Consider the following 15,719-nt stretch of genomic DNA (forward strand, 5'->3'; position numbering starts at 1 on the left):
TGGCTCCTGCGCTGCTGAAATCAGGGCATCCCTTATTTCTATTTCTGAAAGGTGGCGACCCTACACACAGACGATGGAAGTGTTTTTGCGCAAATGTGTGAATAAGTCCCAGAACAACATTGAAAGACTATTTAAATATGGTAGTTAAAACCAGGAAGAGATCATTACTATCTGGGGTAAAATATATATTCTATCCCAACATAAACTGAAAGTGGCTTAGGGAACCAAAGTGAACACATACTTTATAACTCATAAAACCCTCACATCCGTCTTAGAATAAAGTTATGGGTGGTGCTCAAAAGGAGGTTCATTCAAAAGAAATGGACCAAAAATTCTATCAAAATAATGTGAGAAGCTTCAATTGAAGGGGGAAAGAAAGGAATGCTAACTGAGTCAGTTTTTGGAAATCAGACTGAGCTGTTCTATGGAAATACTGTTTCATTACATTTTCATTAGTCATTTAGTCAGTCTTTTTATCCAAAGTGATCTATAGTGACAGCACAAAATAAAAGCCTCAGTATACTTACATAACAAAACACTGGCATTGACCATGTGCTCAATATGAATCCACTCCTTAGGACAGAGTACAAAGTGAGTACAGGTTAGACATGTTAAGTGTAAACTCACATCATCATATACGAGTGCACGTACTTAATTGTGGCATTTTAAAAGGGTGCAGATTTTATATCTGTAAGGAGGACGGTTCACCCTGCACTGACCTTGTCAGAAAAAGGCAAGCAGGGTCTTAAGAAAACATGAGGTGTAACTAAGCTGCACAAAGTAATCAATTCTTAAATTAAGACCCTGTTAACTTGCCACCTCATTTACTTAAATGACCTCTCAATGACTGGAAAAATCAGTAAGAGAGTTAATCAGTTCACCACCTCTTAATTGCTAATCAATCAACCCCCATGTTAGACAGAACAAGCCTCAGACTTGTAACTGTAAAAATAAGTTGAAAATATGAATACAAATCTGGTAGAAATTCAAGGTTTCCATGAGTTAAAACCTAAGGATAATTCTAAGTAGGCAGATTTCTGGAAAGTATAACATCGTGGTTTGGTATGACTAAAAGATTGTGCTTTTAAAAGGAACCCTGCATATTAAGACATGTAGGTCTTAAAAGATAAATGTTGGTATCAATTATAACAATGTGATATAAAAAACCTTGTTGATGTCTTCGTTTTTATAAAATTTGAAAATATAATTTAACATGTAGGTCGCCATTGTTTTTTACATTCTGGGTAGTACGTCACACGGTGGCTCCTGCTAACCCCCGTCCACTGTTCTGACACCCAGAAACAGATGAAAACACAGCTAAACAGATGACGGCGCACCAGAAACACAGATGAAAACACAGCTAAACAGATGACGGCGCACCAGATACACAGATGAAAACACAGCTGAACATTAAGGTGACGGCGCACCTACAAAAAAGTTAAATAAAATTTAAAAAAAAGTGCAGCCCCATACAGCATGAACTATAAAAACACCATAAAACTCAGATAGACTAACAGACCACACGTTTCAATTAGCAGATAACCGATGCTACAATAAAAACCCCAGCCAGATCTGGCGTCATTAAATTAAATAAAGATGTTCTTGCCTATTTGAAGCGAAGTCTGCGCCTCCCGTTTCGTCAAAGTCCCGGGCCAGTCCCCTCAGCCTCCGGTCTGTCATCACACAGCACCGAGGCCGGTTTTAGGGGGGAGAGGGGGGGGCTATGCCCACTCAAACGTGCATATTGCCCACCGGCGTCTCCATCCCGGCGGCGGTAGCGAGAGCGGAGAGCGGAGAGCGGAGAGCGGGTGGCGGAGCGCTGCGGGCTGTAGAGCCCCGGCTACGCCGTCTACGCCGTAGGCTACGCCGTCTACGCAGGAGTCTAATGCACTGGTAAGATGCGCACAACATTGATCATTTTTGAAGATCTCCCGTGCATCACAGAACTTTGATCCAGTTTGCCTGAACCGAGACGTCTTATGGGCTCCCTCGTCAGCCTCCACGGCCGGGAGAGTGCTGCTCAACTATGTTTTAGATACCTGTCCCAGTTAAACTAATGGGGCTTATCTTCCCAGAGCCACCGTCGTACGTCATCGCCCCCAGAATACATTGCGCAGGTAAAACATGGCGCCTCCCGCAGGTCAAAATATGTAATAAACATTGTAGATTTTTAAAGCAATTAGATTATTTTATGTGTTTCTAACAACATATTTTAGTACAAGAGAACAATTGTGGCTAATTAGGGACTACATGTCTTAATATGCAGGGTTCCCTTTAAAGCAGATATATTTTGCTTATTTATTTTTTTTGTTCAAATGCCAAATAACAGAGAAGCATAAAACAGAAGTGACAACAGACTATATAGAGACAAACACACACATTCAAAGGTTACAAGACAGATGTGTGCCATTAGAATAGAGGGGATCAAAAAGGGACGTCGAACAAGAGTTAACACACAAGGAATAACAGGTTCAAAATAAAACACAAAGTCAAGCAAACAAGCTAAATACAAAACAGTTGCAAACATGCAAAAGGAGGATAGGAAACTGAAGTTAACCAAACATGAGAAGAACTAAAAAAAAGACTCAAAAGACACTGAGAGCCAGGCCCAAACACCACTACAGAAATCTCCGTTATCATAAGAGAGAAGGATGGCAGGTTTTGATACATCAGATACAACCCCATATCCTCGCAGATGCTGGCCTCTGGACTTGTTGGGGATAACAGTTTTCATAGTCCTTTATTTTATCTTATTTTGTTTTATTTTATTTATTTATTGTCCAGAGCAAACAGTGTGAATTTCTTTCAAAGATGATTTAGGAAACGGATTCAGCGGGCCATAATACATGTGGGATGGTTCATGCACACCTAGAGACGTTGATGCTGCCTTTTGGCAAGATTAGTATGAGGGTTCTTTTAGCACAAATTATTTAGTTTTCTAGATGTTTTTTTCATCTTGTAAAGTAAGTGCTGTTTAAGAATGTAGCTCGATACCATTGTATTTTATTCCCAAAGTAATCCCTTACCCATCCTTCAGAGGAATCAGAGATCATATCCAGTTCAGGGTTGCACTGCCACTGCCCTTCGCATACTACAATTCATACAGAAACATACAAAACAAAAACAAAGCAGAAAACAAGCAAATGTTTTTGCATTGAGTTTTGGAAATCTAAACATAGGCTCCATAGTATGGGTACTAATAAATTAACACATAATAAAAATGCTATGAAAACAAGTCTGGGAATGTGAATGACACAGAAATGTGGCCACCCGTTGTCCTCGAGTGGTCTGCAATATGAGACAAATTCAAAAATATGCAAATAATTTGACAGCTACATGACATGTTAAGGTGCCGTTGAACAACTATTTGTTACTCATCCACGTAGACTACAGTATTTACGGGTATTTTTATTTTATTATATTTTATTACTGTATAATACTATAATATATTATTATATATTTATACTATTTATACTAACAACAGTCGGTGCCATCAACCGCGCGTCCTGTCGTAAAACTGTCGTGAAATTCAATGACGACCATGTAAATCGCTTTACGGCCGTCTTCGGCTGTCATGTAACCGCTTGGAGCAGTGATCCATGTCCTTGTGTGAATTTACGGACCATGTGAGTGACAAATGTTTTTGTTCTGTCATAATTCACTACAAGAGCATTTATTCCAGCCACATGTTGTTTTTGAAGGTGATTTCAAGTGTCTTTATGTCTTTGCTGGCTCAGTTAGCTCGGCTCGTTGCAGTGTAGGTTGCTGTTGCTCATTTCACTTTCCATCAATATATTGAGATCGAGTTTGATTTAGGCAGCTGTCGGGTTTGGAATTTCGTTTTTGTTGTCCACGTGTATTAGTATACGTGTTTGGCTCATTAACTTAGCCTAAAAGTGAACCAACTGAGCCGCAACGTGGGGTGCACACAGTACTTGAGTTGTAAAAAAAAAAAAAATCAGGGGGGATGGTGGATTTTATCATATGGGGACAGATAATTTGTGCTGATTACGAATAATATAATATATTACAAATAATAGCACTGACCAAAAGAGCTGCAGAATTATTGCAGGAATGACATAGCAGCAGTTAAATGCAGCCTTCTGTAAGCTTTAAATATCCACTGGGCTTACATCAAATACATCAAAACACAACAATAAAAAACAGTTTTCTGAACTTATCAATATGACTCTGTCCTTCACAGGATAAGTAAAATGGATCAATGCAAAAACTCAAAAAAATAATATTTGTCCTATTTCTAGTTAAAATGTCTCATTTTAGTAAAAAAAATCTCATTAGACTTAAAACAAGACTCGTCACTGAAAAAAACAACAATTTTCACCTGTTTCAAGTAGATTTTCACTTAAAATAAGTAGAAAAATCTACCAGTGGAACAGGATTTTTTTGCTTGTAATGAGAAGGTAAATATTGTCCCAATGGCAAATTTTTCTACTTATTTCAAGTGAAAATTTACTTGAACCAGGTGAAAATTGTCAAATAAGTTATTTTTCTGGTGATGACTCTAAATGTTGAAATTAGGAATGGGCGATATTTTACCGTTCAAGATAAACCGTCAAAAAAATTCCCCACGGTAAGAATTTGTCATCTTGCGGTAAAAACGATAAATTCCCGTTGATGACGTTTTTGTGTAAAGCTGATTCATGGTTCTGTGTTAAATCCACGCACAACGTACGTGAAGGAAGGAAGGAAGGAAGGAAGGAAGGAAGGAAGGGAGGAAGGGAGGGAGGGAGGGAGGGAGGGAGGGAGGGAGGGAGGGAGGGAGGACGGACGGACGGACGGACGGACGGACGGACGGACGGATGGATGGATGGAAAGATATGAGCCTGAAAGAAAGAAAAGATATGAGCCTGAAAGAAAGAAAGAAAGAAAGAAAGAAAGAAGGATAAATTCCCATTGATGAGGTTTTTGTGTAACAAACATGGCGGATCTGAGTCATTACAGTTTTGCAGTACAGGCATAATCATTTAATTGGTTTTTATTAATTCAATTTAATTGGTGTAGTTTAGTAGCATTTAGTATTCTTTTAGAGCAGTGATTTGGGGGCTCAAAGACTGAATGTGGTGATAGATTTATAGTTAAAAAGGTGGAGTTGAATTGGTATTTTTTTATCATCATTTTTATCGTTATCAGGATAAATGCCAGAAATTATCGTGATACATTTTTTAGTCCATACCGCCCATCCCTAGTTGAAATAGCAGTAAAACCACATTCATTGATGAAATGACATAAGGGATGGAAAGGGGGGATGGCAGTTTAACCCCCCAGTTTAATGTAGTAAAACTTTTAATATACTCTAAAGAAACCCAACACTGTATTCGGGCATAAAAGAATCCAATACACTGTCTTGATATTATTTTCATACATGTATAGAAATACTGTGCAACAAATATGTTAGAATCATAAGATTTTGATTTATATTCTGTAAAAGAATCTTGTTCAGTCTTGTGACCTGGCAAGAAAAAGTATGTGAACCTCTTGGAAGTACTTTTGCATTAAGTTGCACACATTTTGATCTGATTTTCATCTAAGTCCCAACATTAGGCAAAAACTATGTGCCCAAGCCAGTCATGTGCAGTCATCATTTGTCCCGTCTGTTGAACACACCCTTTAAACATTCACTGACTGTGCAGGAGCTCACCATTGGAGATAATAATGGGTTAAACCTCTTTTGGTAGTGAGTGAGCACTTTCAGTATCTCTGGATCTCACCTGCACTCTGTTTGGGAGGTTTTTTTGACTGAATTGCCTTAGCTCAGATACACCTGTATTTGCTTTTTAGTAGCACCATAGTTTCCTTCATGGTGTTCTGCAGATCCTGTCTGGTCATTGACTTCTGTATGGTAGACTCGTGAACAGAATTGTTTCCCAGTTCAAGTGATTTCTTCAACTCTTGAGCCGTTACCTGTAGACTCTTCTTCACCTCACTGGGAATTATCTGCTGTGCCTTTGGAGTCATCTTGGCTGGATATCAAGTTCTACGAAGAATACCAAACTGTCTTCATTTATAAATGGGTTGTTTAACTGAGGACTGTAGGATGAGTTTTCCATCTCTTTTCCAGCCTCATGAAGTTCAATTTCTCTTGGGTGTGAGTCTTCAGAAATCTATTTTTTGTGAACCTTGTTCCACATCAGCAGATGTTTCTTATGAAAAAACAAATCTTTAAAACATTTGTCAGTCTTTTATCAATCAAAGTAGCTCTATGTCATACCTCCAAGCTCTTTTCAGTAATTCAACTCCAGGTGTGCAGCCTCAATGAGCTTTTGACTAAATAATAAGACTATGGGTTCACTTACTTTTTCCACTAACACTGTCAGTGTCTGGTGGGTGTGTTTTAATAAAGATGATCATTGTTTGTTAGCTTCTGTACATTGTTTTTGTCTGTTATTGTAGCTTGGATGATCAGATCACATTTTGTCACACTCATCAGACGTCATTCATGGATACATCTTTTTTTCCTTACAGATGCCACCTAGTGAAGCGTGCATCACCTAACTGGCACCAGACCGGTCAGAACCAAAAACGCGCTATGGCGTCCCGCTTCCTCAAGTACATGGTACTTCTTCAGAAGTACAGGACCCCTCTGCTCATCGCAAGCTGTGGGGGAGTCTTTGCAGCAAACATGTTCTACCATGCTTTCCCTGACAAGACCTACCGCCAGCTGTACCAGGCCTGGTACAAAGGAGAGCCAGTGGTGCTGTCGGAAAAGCTGGAGAATGTTTTTCAGCAGGTACTGTATTCAGTATATGTGCTTTTTTTTCCCCCATATAAATGCAGGATTTTGTTAAACATTTTTACAATGACTTGCCACAAGTAGTAAAGTCCCCAGGTAGATCTGACTTAGTGAAAAGATAAGAGCCTGCCACTGGTGACGTGATTAATAGTAGGGCTGCACGATTAATCGTTAAAAAATCGCGATCTCGATTCATGCTTGAACGCAATCTCATTTCCAAATGACGACAATTTAATTTTTTTTTTTTTAAAGATGGCTGCATAAAAAAAGGACTAGGCCTATGTTCTAGGTTGTTATAGTCCTGTCATGGTCAACTATCATGTTGTCATGTTTGTTATATTTTGTTAATGATTGTGGATTACATTTGGAGAAACATCTACCTTTCTCATCACCTGACACATATTGCACATAAATATTGTTAAAATTGTTATTGTTAAAATTATTTAAAGCGACACTACGTAACTTTTCCACCTTAATATCATATTTCCAGAGTCATTGTGAGGGTACATCAACTTCCAACAGGTTTAATGACACCTCTGTCATGATCTGAGGGGGTCTGTATCGCTTTCACTGGCACTATGTAACTTTGAGGAGCATGGTAGGAACCCTGCCACACTAAAAAACTACAAATTTTACGACTTTGACTGCTTTACGGCACATACGTCACTTCCCCCTCCTTCCCGATTCGTAGTCGAGACAAAAATGGGCGGGGCTTAGAGCGCAGAGGCTGAGCTCAGCAGAAGCTGGTGTTGAGCTAAACGAGGAGCTGGTATCATGGCCGAAGCAGCGAAAAAAACGAAGAAAATAAAAGTTTTAACGGAGCGGAGGAGGCGAAAAAAAGAAAGCGGGAGAGTAACAAGCTAAATGCCCGGTGGAGAATAAACATTGGCCCGGCGTTCTCTCGCTACAAGCCCTTGCAGCCGTCGTCTTGGACGAGATGGTTGAAGGATGTAAAGACGTTTATCACCTCCAGGTATGCACTTTTGTCAACACCTATGTCAGTGTGATTTACAAAAACAATTATCCTGAAACTACTACAGCTGGTGTAAGTGTTGCTACTGTATCAAATGTCAATATCTATGTAAACCTTTTGACTCTTCAGGTCTGTATATACAGATACTTATACACTGATGGTAAAAGCAACACATTTGTAGATATAGTAAAATATAGCCAGAAAAATGAAATATATAGGCAAAGTATACACTTCCAGATGAAAAAAATACAATATAAATTGGAATTATATTAAAATAATAACAAGAGTAGTAAAAGAAACCTTATGGTGTTTATAATGTGTCGTTTTATCTTGTGAGTGTATAAATATATACATTTCTCTAATTTTTCTATAGCTATACATTACTTGCTTTTACTTTCTGCATAATTACAGTGACTTCAACAAAGAAAAAAATTCAAACTTGTGATCAACAAAATATGTTGAATGATTTATAGGTCAGTAATTATCAGAAAGACATAATGTTTTTGTATCTTTATTCTCACACTCTGCAGGACTACATCAGATCTGGAAAACTTCCACAATCACATCCTCATGCAGGGAAGGTTCTCCTACACTCCAGCAGTGAATCGCACGCGGATTCTCCCAGCACGAAACAAGGATGGACACAAGATGCTACTGCTACTATAGTCATTGTATTTATTTACAGTAACTTCTTACACTGTTTCATAGTTCAGTTTTTATTATCAGTTCATTATTTTTAGTTTATTTTTCTACTACTCTATTTACACTTGTTTACTTTATTCACAGTAATTTATCCTGTCATACAGTTGTTCATTACTGCTACTGTGATACAGATTACTTATTGTTTATAATAAGTATGTATGGGATAACTGCTGTCACTATGCAAATGACAAAGTTCAAGAATGTTCTATTTTCTGAAAGGTGTGTAAATAAAAGTCTTGTTTTGCACAAATGTCTTTATTTTAAACAAACAAAAACAACTGTACAGGAAAAAATGGAACAAAAAAAAAACAATATCAAAATATTTGCAGTAATCCTCATAAAGGTTCCATTCTTCAGAAGACGGGGAGCCCTGAAACCAGTGTACTGTCTATATATGATATATATGCTGCGTGTCGGTTCTGTCTTTGTGGGGGTTCAAACTCTGATGATGCAGAGGTAAAGGTGTTCTCACGAACAGCAGATTCCTGATAAAACAAGAGACAGAATTGTTATGATACAAATGTAAATGTAGAATTCTATGATCAATAAGAATCAAAATTAGAATGTTTTCACATACTGGGGATTCGTCTTGGGTTTTGGTAATTCTAAAATTACTGACAATATCAACAACAGACAGAGAGATAATAGTGATCATAAAAATGTGTAATTTGCAATGAGGAAGCTTTATAAAATAATAATACAATTGAATAGAATTACAGCACTAGAGGAAATAATGCAATGCGAAGAAAATGTATAGAACATTTCTAGTATTTTTCCTGAGAGCTGTAAAATTGTGCAGGGCTGATCTGCAAAATATAAGGAATGGGCATTCAGTTATTCACAGGTTATAAAGTATTTTTTTATTTTGTCAGTAAGTATGTTGGACTACTAATTTATGACGAAGTCCCTCTAAAAAACGTGACAGGAAAAAGGTGCAGAGCGTATGAGTTTGTAGGGCGCATTATCTCGCTGAAACAACTTAATAAAACCAATTTGAACTTAGTGTTTTTCAACATCGTCATATTATATTGTTTAACCAAAAATAGATACATTACCTCTTCATTATCCATCCTGCAAACGACTGCTGAAAACAGAAAAGTCGTTTTAAAAGTCCGTCCCGTCTTCTCTCATCAAAACAAATGCAGCGGCGGGGACGGGGGTTTTCCGGCAGTACGCGCTGGTGCTCATGGGAAATGGAGTGTTCTTTCTGGTAAAGCACTACCGATTTTTGTCCAAAGGAGGCGCCAAACTCAACAATGCTGAAAGTTCCGTTGTGCTGCTTTAAAGACAAGAGAGATGTTTATTGTTTTTATGTTCAATGTCAGCTGTTACAAAGTTGATGCCAGTCTTTTATCAGGCACCATCATATTTTTTGTAACGTTTACCTTTTGTATCGGCAGCTTCTTAATAGCAGCAAAAGGCAATGGGGGGTTCATCCCAGCCAGAGGAATAATTTGTTGCCTCAGAACTACAGGATCTGTTACAAGTCCCCTTTCTGAAAGGGTGTTCAACTCAGGGAGGAACAAATATTGTTCAAAATTGTTATTATTGTTTAAATTATTCAAAGGTTTGTGTAAAGAAGACAAGAGATGTTTATTGTTATTATATTTTTGTTCAGCTGTTGCAAAGTTAAAGTAAGTGCAATAAATTTTATATTGGAAAAAAATCGTGAGAGAATCGTGATCTCAATTCTAAGCAAAAAAATCGTGATTCTCATTTTGTCCAGAATCGTGCAGCCCTAATTAATAGGTTTCATTTGCTAACAGCTGGTTGAACCCTAACTGATGCATGGAGGAGCTTCTCGTCCATAAAAGAGAACTTGGCATATATAAATACTTGTTGGTGTAGTGATTCTGAATAAAACAACTGAGCAGTGAGGACTGTTCAGAAAAAAAGGCTCCAGAGACTGGGTTTTGGAGCAATGAAAAAAGGTCACATGGTCTGTTCAGATTTACCCGGTTCCAGAGTGATGGGCACGTCAGTGGAAAAGGAGCGACAGGGGAAGTGATGCACCCGTCATGCCTACTGCCCATTATGCAGGCCTGCGGTCGCAGTCTCATGATCTGGGGTTGGTTCAACTGGCCAGGTTCAGGAACATTTGTTGCACAAATAATAACACCTGAATATACCAAATTAGTAGTAGGTTTATTCAACATTAGATTTGTTTTTCTTCCTTGAATTTGCAATTATATTCTAAAATGATAATGCAATGAGTCACCAGTTTCAGACTGCGAAGGTGCTTCAGGGACGATGGCCCATCACTTAACTTACTCAAATCTAGTGGTAACCTTTGGGATGGCCCGGAGAAGATTTTACACAGTTCTAACTCTCCCATCATCAATACAACATCTTGGTGAAAACCCAATGCAGCACAGGATGGAAACAAATGTGTTATCACATTATCTTATAGGAATTATGTCATTCAGAATGGCCTGGTACAAGTGACCCAGCAGAACAGGGGGGGGTTGTGACTGAATAGACTTAATTATAAAGGACTGTCTCAGAAAATTAGAATATTGTGATTTTCTCTAATGCAATTACAAAAACAAACATGTCATACATTCTGGATTCATTAAAAAACAACTGATATATTGCAAGCCTTTTATTATTTTAATATTGCTGATCATGGCTTACAGCTTAAAGGAGCTTGAGGCTCCTTTTTAAGAAATGAGACTCTCTAGCGCCACCCTTCACCACGACGGCCGTTGGGGGTACTGCAGCCAACAGTGAAGCCGGCACGGGAGAACGGGGAGAACGCACATGCAGCGTCATGTGACGTCACATCCGCAGCCCAGCGCGGGAAATTCGGGACCGAATTGCAGCACATTTTGCAGCACACAGCCTGTTCAAGGCAAAGGAGAGATACACTAGAGGGCTCATTCTTTTGGGTTTGGAACGCTTCATCTGACATTATTACTAAAAAACTTAAAATGTATACGGATTCTTTTCATAAATCTTGCCACAATCCGGCCTCAAGCTCCTTTAAGAAAACTCAAATATCCTATCTCAAAAAATTTGAATATTCTGGGAATCTTAATCTTAAACTATAAAAATAAACAACTTTATCACAATATTCTAATTTTCTGAGACAGTCCTGTATATGTGCGATTAGTTGGAACTGATGCGGTTGAGAAACAGTGTCTTGAATATTGAGATGAAAACATTTGAGTGGTTTGATTTGTGGCATTTTGATGGCCACTGCAACAGTATACACATACTAACACTCAGCAGGGACTTAAATATGTACACCTGGTAATAGGGCTGGGCGATATGGACCAAAAGTCATATCTCGATATTTTCTAGCTAAATGGCGATACTCGATATATATCTCGATATTTTTTCTGTGCCTTAATTGGGGTTTCCCCCAAAGCATTATAGCATAGCATCTCTGTTAGCTTTATTTTTTTCTAAAGCAACCCTTAAAAAAACAGTCAGTTTTAATACAAAGCCTCGTGCCAAATGTCACACAGGTTCCTTTATTAACAGAGGTCTGCACAATATCAAAATGTATAAAACAAATGAAATAAAAATAAACTGCCTGCATATATAGAATTAAACAAATATCCCTTTCCTGCATAACAATTAAATTAAAATACACTGTGCAATTAATACAATGTAGACAGTAACAGGCAGACTTTTCCACTGAGGTTGACAGTTGTCCAAATAACAAAACATTTGTGCAAATCTCAAATAAAACATTCAAGTCAATCTGTCACAAAATAAGCTATATCAAAATCATTAAAAAAAAAAATGTAATTTTTTTTTTTTTTTTTTTTAAATCGATATAAACGATATTGTCTCGTACCATATCGTGTTTGAAAATATATCGATATATATTAAAATCTCGATATATCGCTCTGCCCTACCTGGTAATAAAGTGGCTGGTGAGTGTCTTTTTTTAAGAAGAGAAATCCGTTTAATAAAGTACAAAACACACCAACAACAACATGCTTATTCACAATACACAACATAGGAAAAGTGACATAAAGCCCAACTTTCTGTGTTGTTGTCCTTTGCAGGTGTTAAAGGACTATGGTACCAGCTCATCCAAGAATTTCTCCGCCTTTGCCTCTTTTGGGTTCCACCCAGTGGGCGCCGGTGTCCCTTGGCTTCCTGCAGGGTCCCAAATCGGCATCCCAGCTAACTTTAACAGCACTGGCGACGACCCCAGCGGGATAACCAATCGCAACATTTTCATCAATGGCCAAACGGTGGACTGGAGCAGCGAAACGGGTTTAAACCTGAAGGACGCCCTTGTGTTTTCTACAGAGGCACAGAAGTTTGCTGTAGCGCGGGAGGTGGCCCGCTTGCAATCTGGAGGACCTCTGATGACTGCCGCCGTTGCCCCTGTATGCCTGGGGGGGGTTTGGGTGTACAGTGTGTTGCTTAAACAGGTGTTTGGGCTACACGGTGGACCCCCTCTGCTTCGTGGGGCTGTAAATGTTGTGGCGGTGGGCATCGGTGCCGTTTCTTACCTCCTCACTTCGGACGCTGTCAGCCAGTGGATTGACCATCACTCAGACCGCCAAGCTGCTGCAGTGTCCCGTGAATATGCCAAAGGAGGGGTGGAGTTTTATGATAAAATCCTGTCCAGAAACAAGACGCTGCGCTCACTGATGGGGCAGAAGGGGGAGGAGATGTACGCACCCAGTGGGAACCTGTTTCCTGCTCACATCCTTCAGCTCAAACACACACCCTACACTTCCAGGAGGGAAGGCATCCTTGCTCAGCTGAAAGAGGCGAAAACATAAAAAGAAAGCTAATATTGAGAATTAAATGGATGACATGAAGCCTAAACTAAACAGTTTAATGATCTCCCCTGTAAATGGAGGGGAAAAGACACCTCCTTTTGCTTTTTTTTTTTTTTTTTAGTTTGAAAGGCGAGGCCAAAGTAAGTAACGCATTTTCTATAGATGTACTGTATGTCATCTTACATCTGCTGAAAGTTGCTTTTGTGTTTTATGGAGCCCAAAGTGTAGAGTGTAAATTAAAAAAACATTATTCTTAAGTTGGATGTCAGATATTTATTTGCTTGGGTGACGATTGACTTCATCCCCTAAAGACACAAGACTAATTCTGTACTCGGTCATTTAAACTGTTTTTAGGTTTCCCCACTTGTTCACTGTATAATCACTTATTATACAGATGGTATATTTCTGTAAAATATAACCTGAACTTTTTCAAAGTCACAATAATGGACGAACACAATGTCATGCAATATTATGATTTCTTTATATTTTATTTAAAACATCCAATAAACATTCAAAGTAGAAGAGAGGGGAGAAAAAAGAGGAAAAAGTAAGTGAAGCCATCGCCAACTAATTGAAGTCAGTTATTGACACACCTGAAGTCCAAGTAATGAATTTATTGGTTAACTACCGGTACTTTGGTTAATGAAAGACATTTAAGACATTTGAAGTTTGCTGTTCAAAATAAACATCAGGTGATTTCAAGCAGGCTTTGCAAGAAGAAGATCTCTGAAGGCGTACAATCGAGCAGCTGATCTGCAAAACGCTAGAAACCGATACAAAGTCATCTAAAAGTGGGCAGACTTCGGTCACTTCACAGTTAAACAAACAGAGGAACGCTGAAACGACCAAGATCAAATCATGCTAACAGTCAAGTATGGCAGCGGGAGCATCATGATTTGGACTTGCTTAGCTGCCTCGAGGCGAGAACCACCAGCCATCATTGAGAAGAAAATCAACTCTCAAGTGTACCGAAGTGTCCTACAGGAAAATCCCTCCGGGCAGCAGTGCAGGTCTGATCCAGAAGCACCTCTGGCCTGAAGTCCTCGCACCCAAAGAGGGTTCAACAGCCTGTTAACTCAGAAGGTTAAAGTAATACTCAAATGTGGTCATTAACAATAAATAAAATTTGAATTGTGTGTTCTCAGATTGAATAGATTGTGTTGGTCTGTTTTTGCGACTTAAATGAAGATCAGATCAGATTTTATGGTGAAATTAATCTAGAAACGCTATTTAATGTCACGAGGTTGAGGCTGGTAAGTGAATGCTGGATGAAAATGCATTCAATAAGGGAGATCTTCACCTGAAGTGAATCAGTTATAATAAAACATTTGTAATTCTAATTATAACCTAAATATTACTTGGAAAAAAAATAAATCCTATCCTAGTTGGAACCATAGATGCAGCATATGATGTGGGGACACCTAGAGGCCGCTGCGGGGACAAAGGAACTTCATAAACCTGACATGCAGGACCTTTTAGTACGGCCGACAGGACTGTAAGGCCTGTGTTCAAGTTTTTAACTCCATCTATGAACAACTGATGTTACCGGGTCCCTGTTGAATCATGATGCATTCAGGTTAAGTAAGTGAAAGTGAAAAAAGAGCACTCGTTTCTGCTGAGTCTTTCACTCTGAAGGTGTTCGTTTTTATTTAATTGCACTTGTTTCATTTTATTGTACTTTATTTTTCATCACTGCGACCAAACTTTTAGGAGCAACATTTTTTTCCAGAAATGCTGCAGTTATTCAGAAACAACCACGAAGCTCAGCGGTAACAGTAATTACTGTTACTCTTTTTTTCCCCAGTTTATTTTGCTGGTACATTTTATGCATTGTACCAAGATATACATTGATGAAAAATGAAACCGTAGTGATTTCTTATCTTTCCACATATGTTAGAAACCTTTGTGGTGATGGAAAGATTCCAGCGCAGCACCATCCACGCCAGTGTTGACCTGCATTTTAAAGCCTTTCATAAGCTCAGCTCAGCACTTCTGTGCAACCGCCTGCAGAAAAATGGGCGCCCATTGTTAGACAGGTTGTAAAAAGGACAAAACTGCCTCAGTTCTGTACAAAGTGTCTTCAGCTGTTTTAGCACACAATAAAAGGCCAGAAAAACAATTATGGACTAACAAAAGAAAGAAAGGTTGTTGTGCAAGTGTCATATTATTGATTTATGGATAAACGTTTATGCATCAAGGCATAAAACCTTCCTTTGGGGAAAGCACTGACAGTGAATGTACACATTAAAAGTGGGCATCAGTTTAATGATGCTGTTTCTTCTATATTCTTATTCCTTTTGTTTATTGTTCTGACTACCTGTCTTAAACGTATATAGGGTTCAACAACAGTGCACATTAATGCTCTCGTGTTATTTGCTTGTTGGGAAAATGATGCAGTTTAGAGAGAGTGACACTCAGGATCTATCGTTTGCATGATCAAACTAAACAGATGAAAATTTTAATAGCAGCTTGTGGTAACTCAGACGTGATGAAGGACGTGTTCCCTCCAGGTTGCCTGTTTGCTCATTAACAATATTCAGAT

General features: G+C 38.7%; 1 protein-coding gene across 1 annotated transcript; it reads left to right on the forward strand.

Annotated features, from left to right (window-relative positions):
* Nucleotides 1-3,548: 3,548 nt before the first annotated feature.
* On the forward strand, nucleotides 3,549-13,434 carry tmem177 (transmembrane protein 177). Its single transcript, XM_061723966.1, has 3 exons — nucleotides 3,549-3,626; nucleotides 6,484-6,748; nucleotides 12,446-13,434. Exons 2-3 carry the CDS (start codon nucleotides 6,548-6,550, stop codon nucleotides 13,175-13,177), a joined length of 933 nt encoding a protein of 310 aa, XP_061579950.1. The 5' UTR covers nucleotides 3,549-3,626; nucleotides 6,484-6,547; the 3' UTR covers nucleotides 13,178-13,434.
* The last annotated feature ends 2,285 nt before the right edge of the window (nucleotides 13,435-15,719 follow it).

Source organism: Cololabis saira, chromosome 6, assembly GCF_033807715.1.
Source record: "Cololabis saira isolate AMF1-May2022 chromosome 6, fColSai1.1, whole genome shotgun sequence".
NCBI lineage: Eukaryota > Metazoa > Chordata > Actinopteri > Beloniformes > Belonidae > Cololabis > Cololabis saira.

Coding starts and splice junctions, on each gene's coding strand:
- tmem177 (XM_061723966.1), top strand. CDS start 6,548: ATGGCGTCCCGCTTCCTCAAGTACATGGTACTTCTTCAGAAGTACAGG. Junction 6,749..12,445: donor TGGAGAATGTTTTTCAGCAG/GTACTGTATTCA, acceptor TGTCCTTTGCAG/GTGTTAAAGGACTATGGTAC.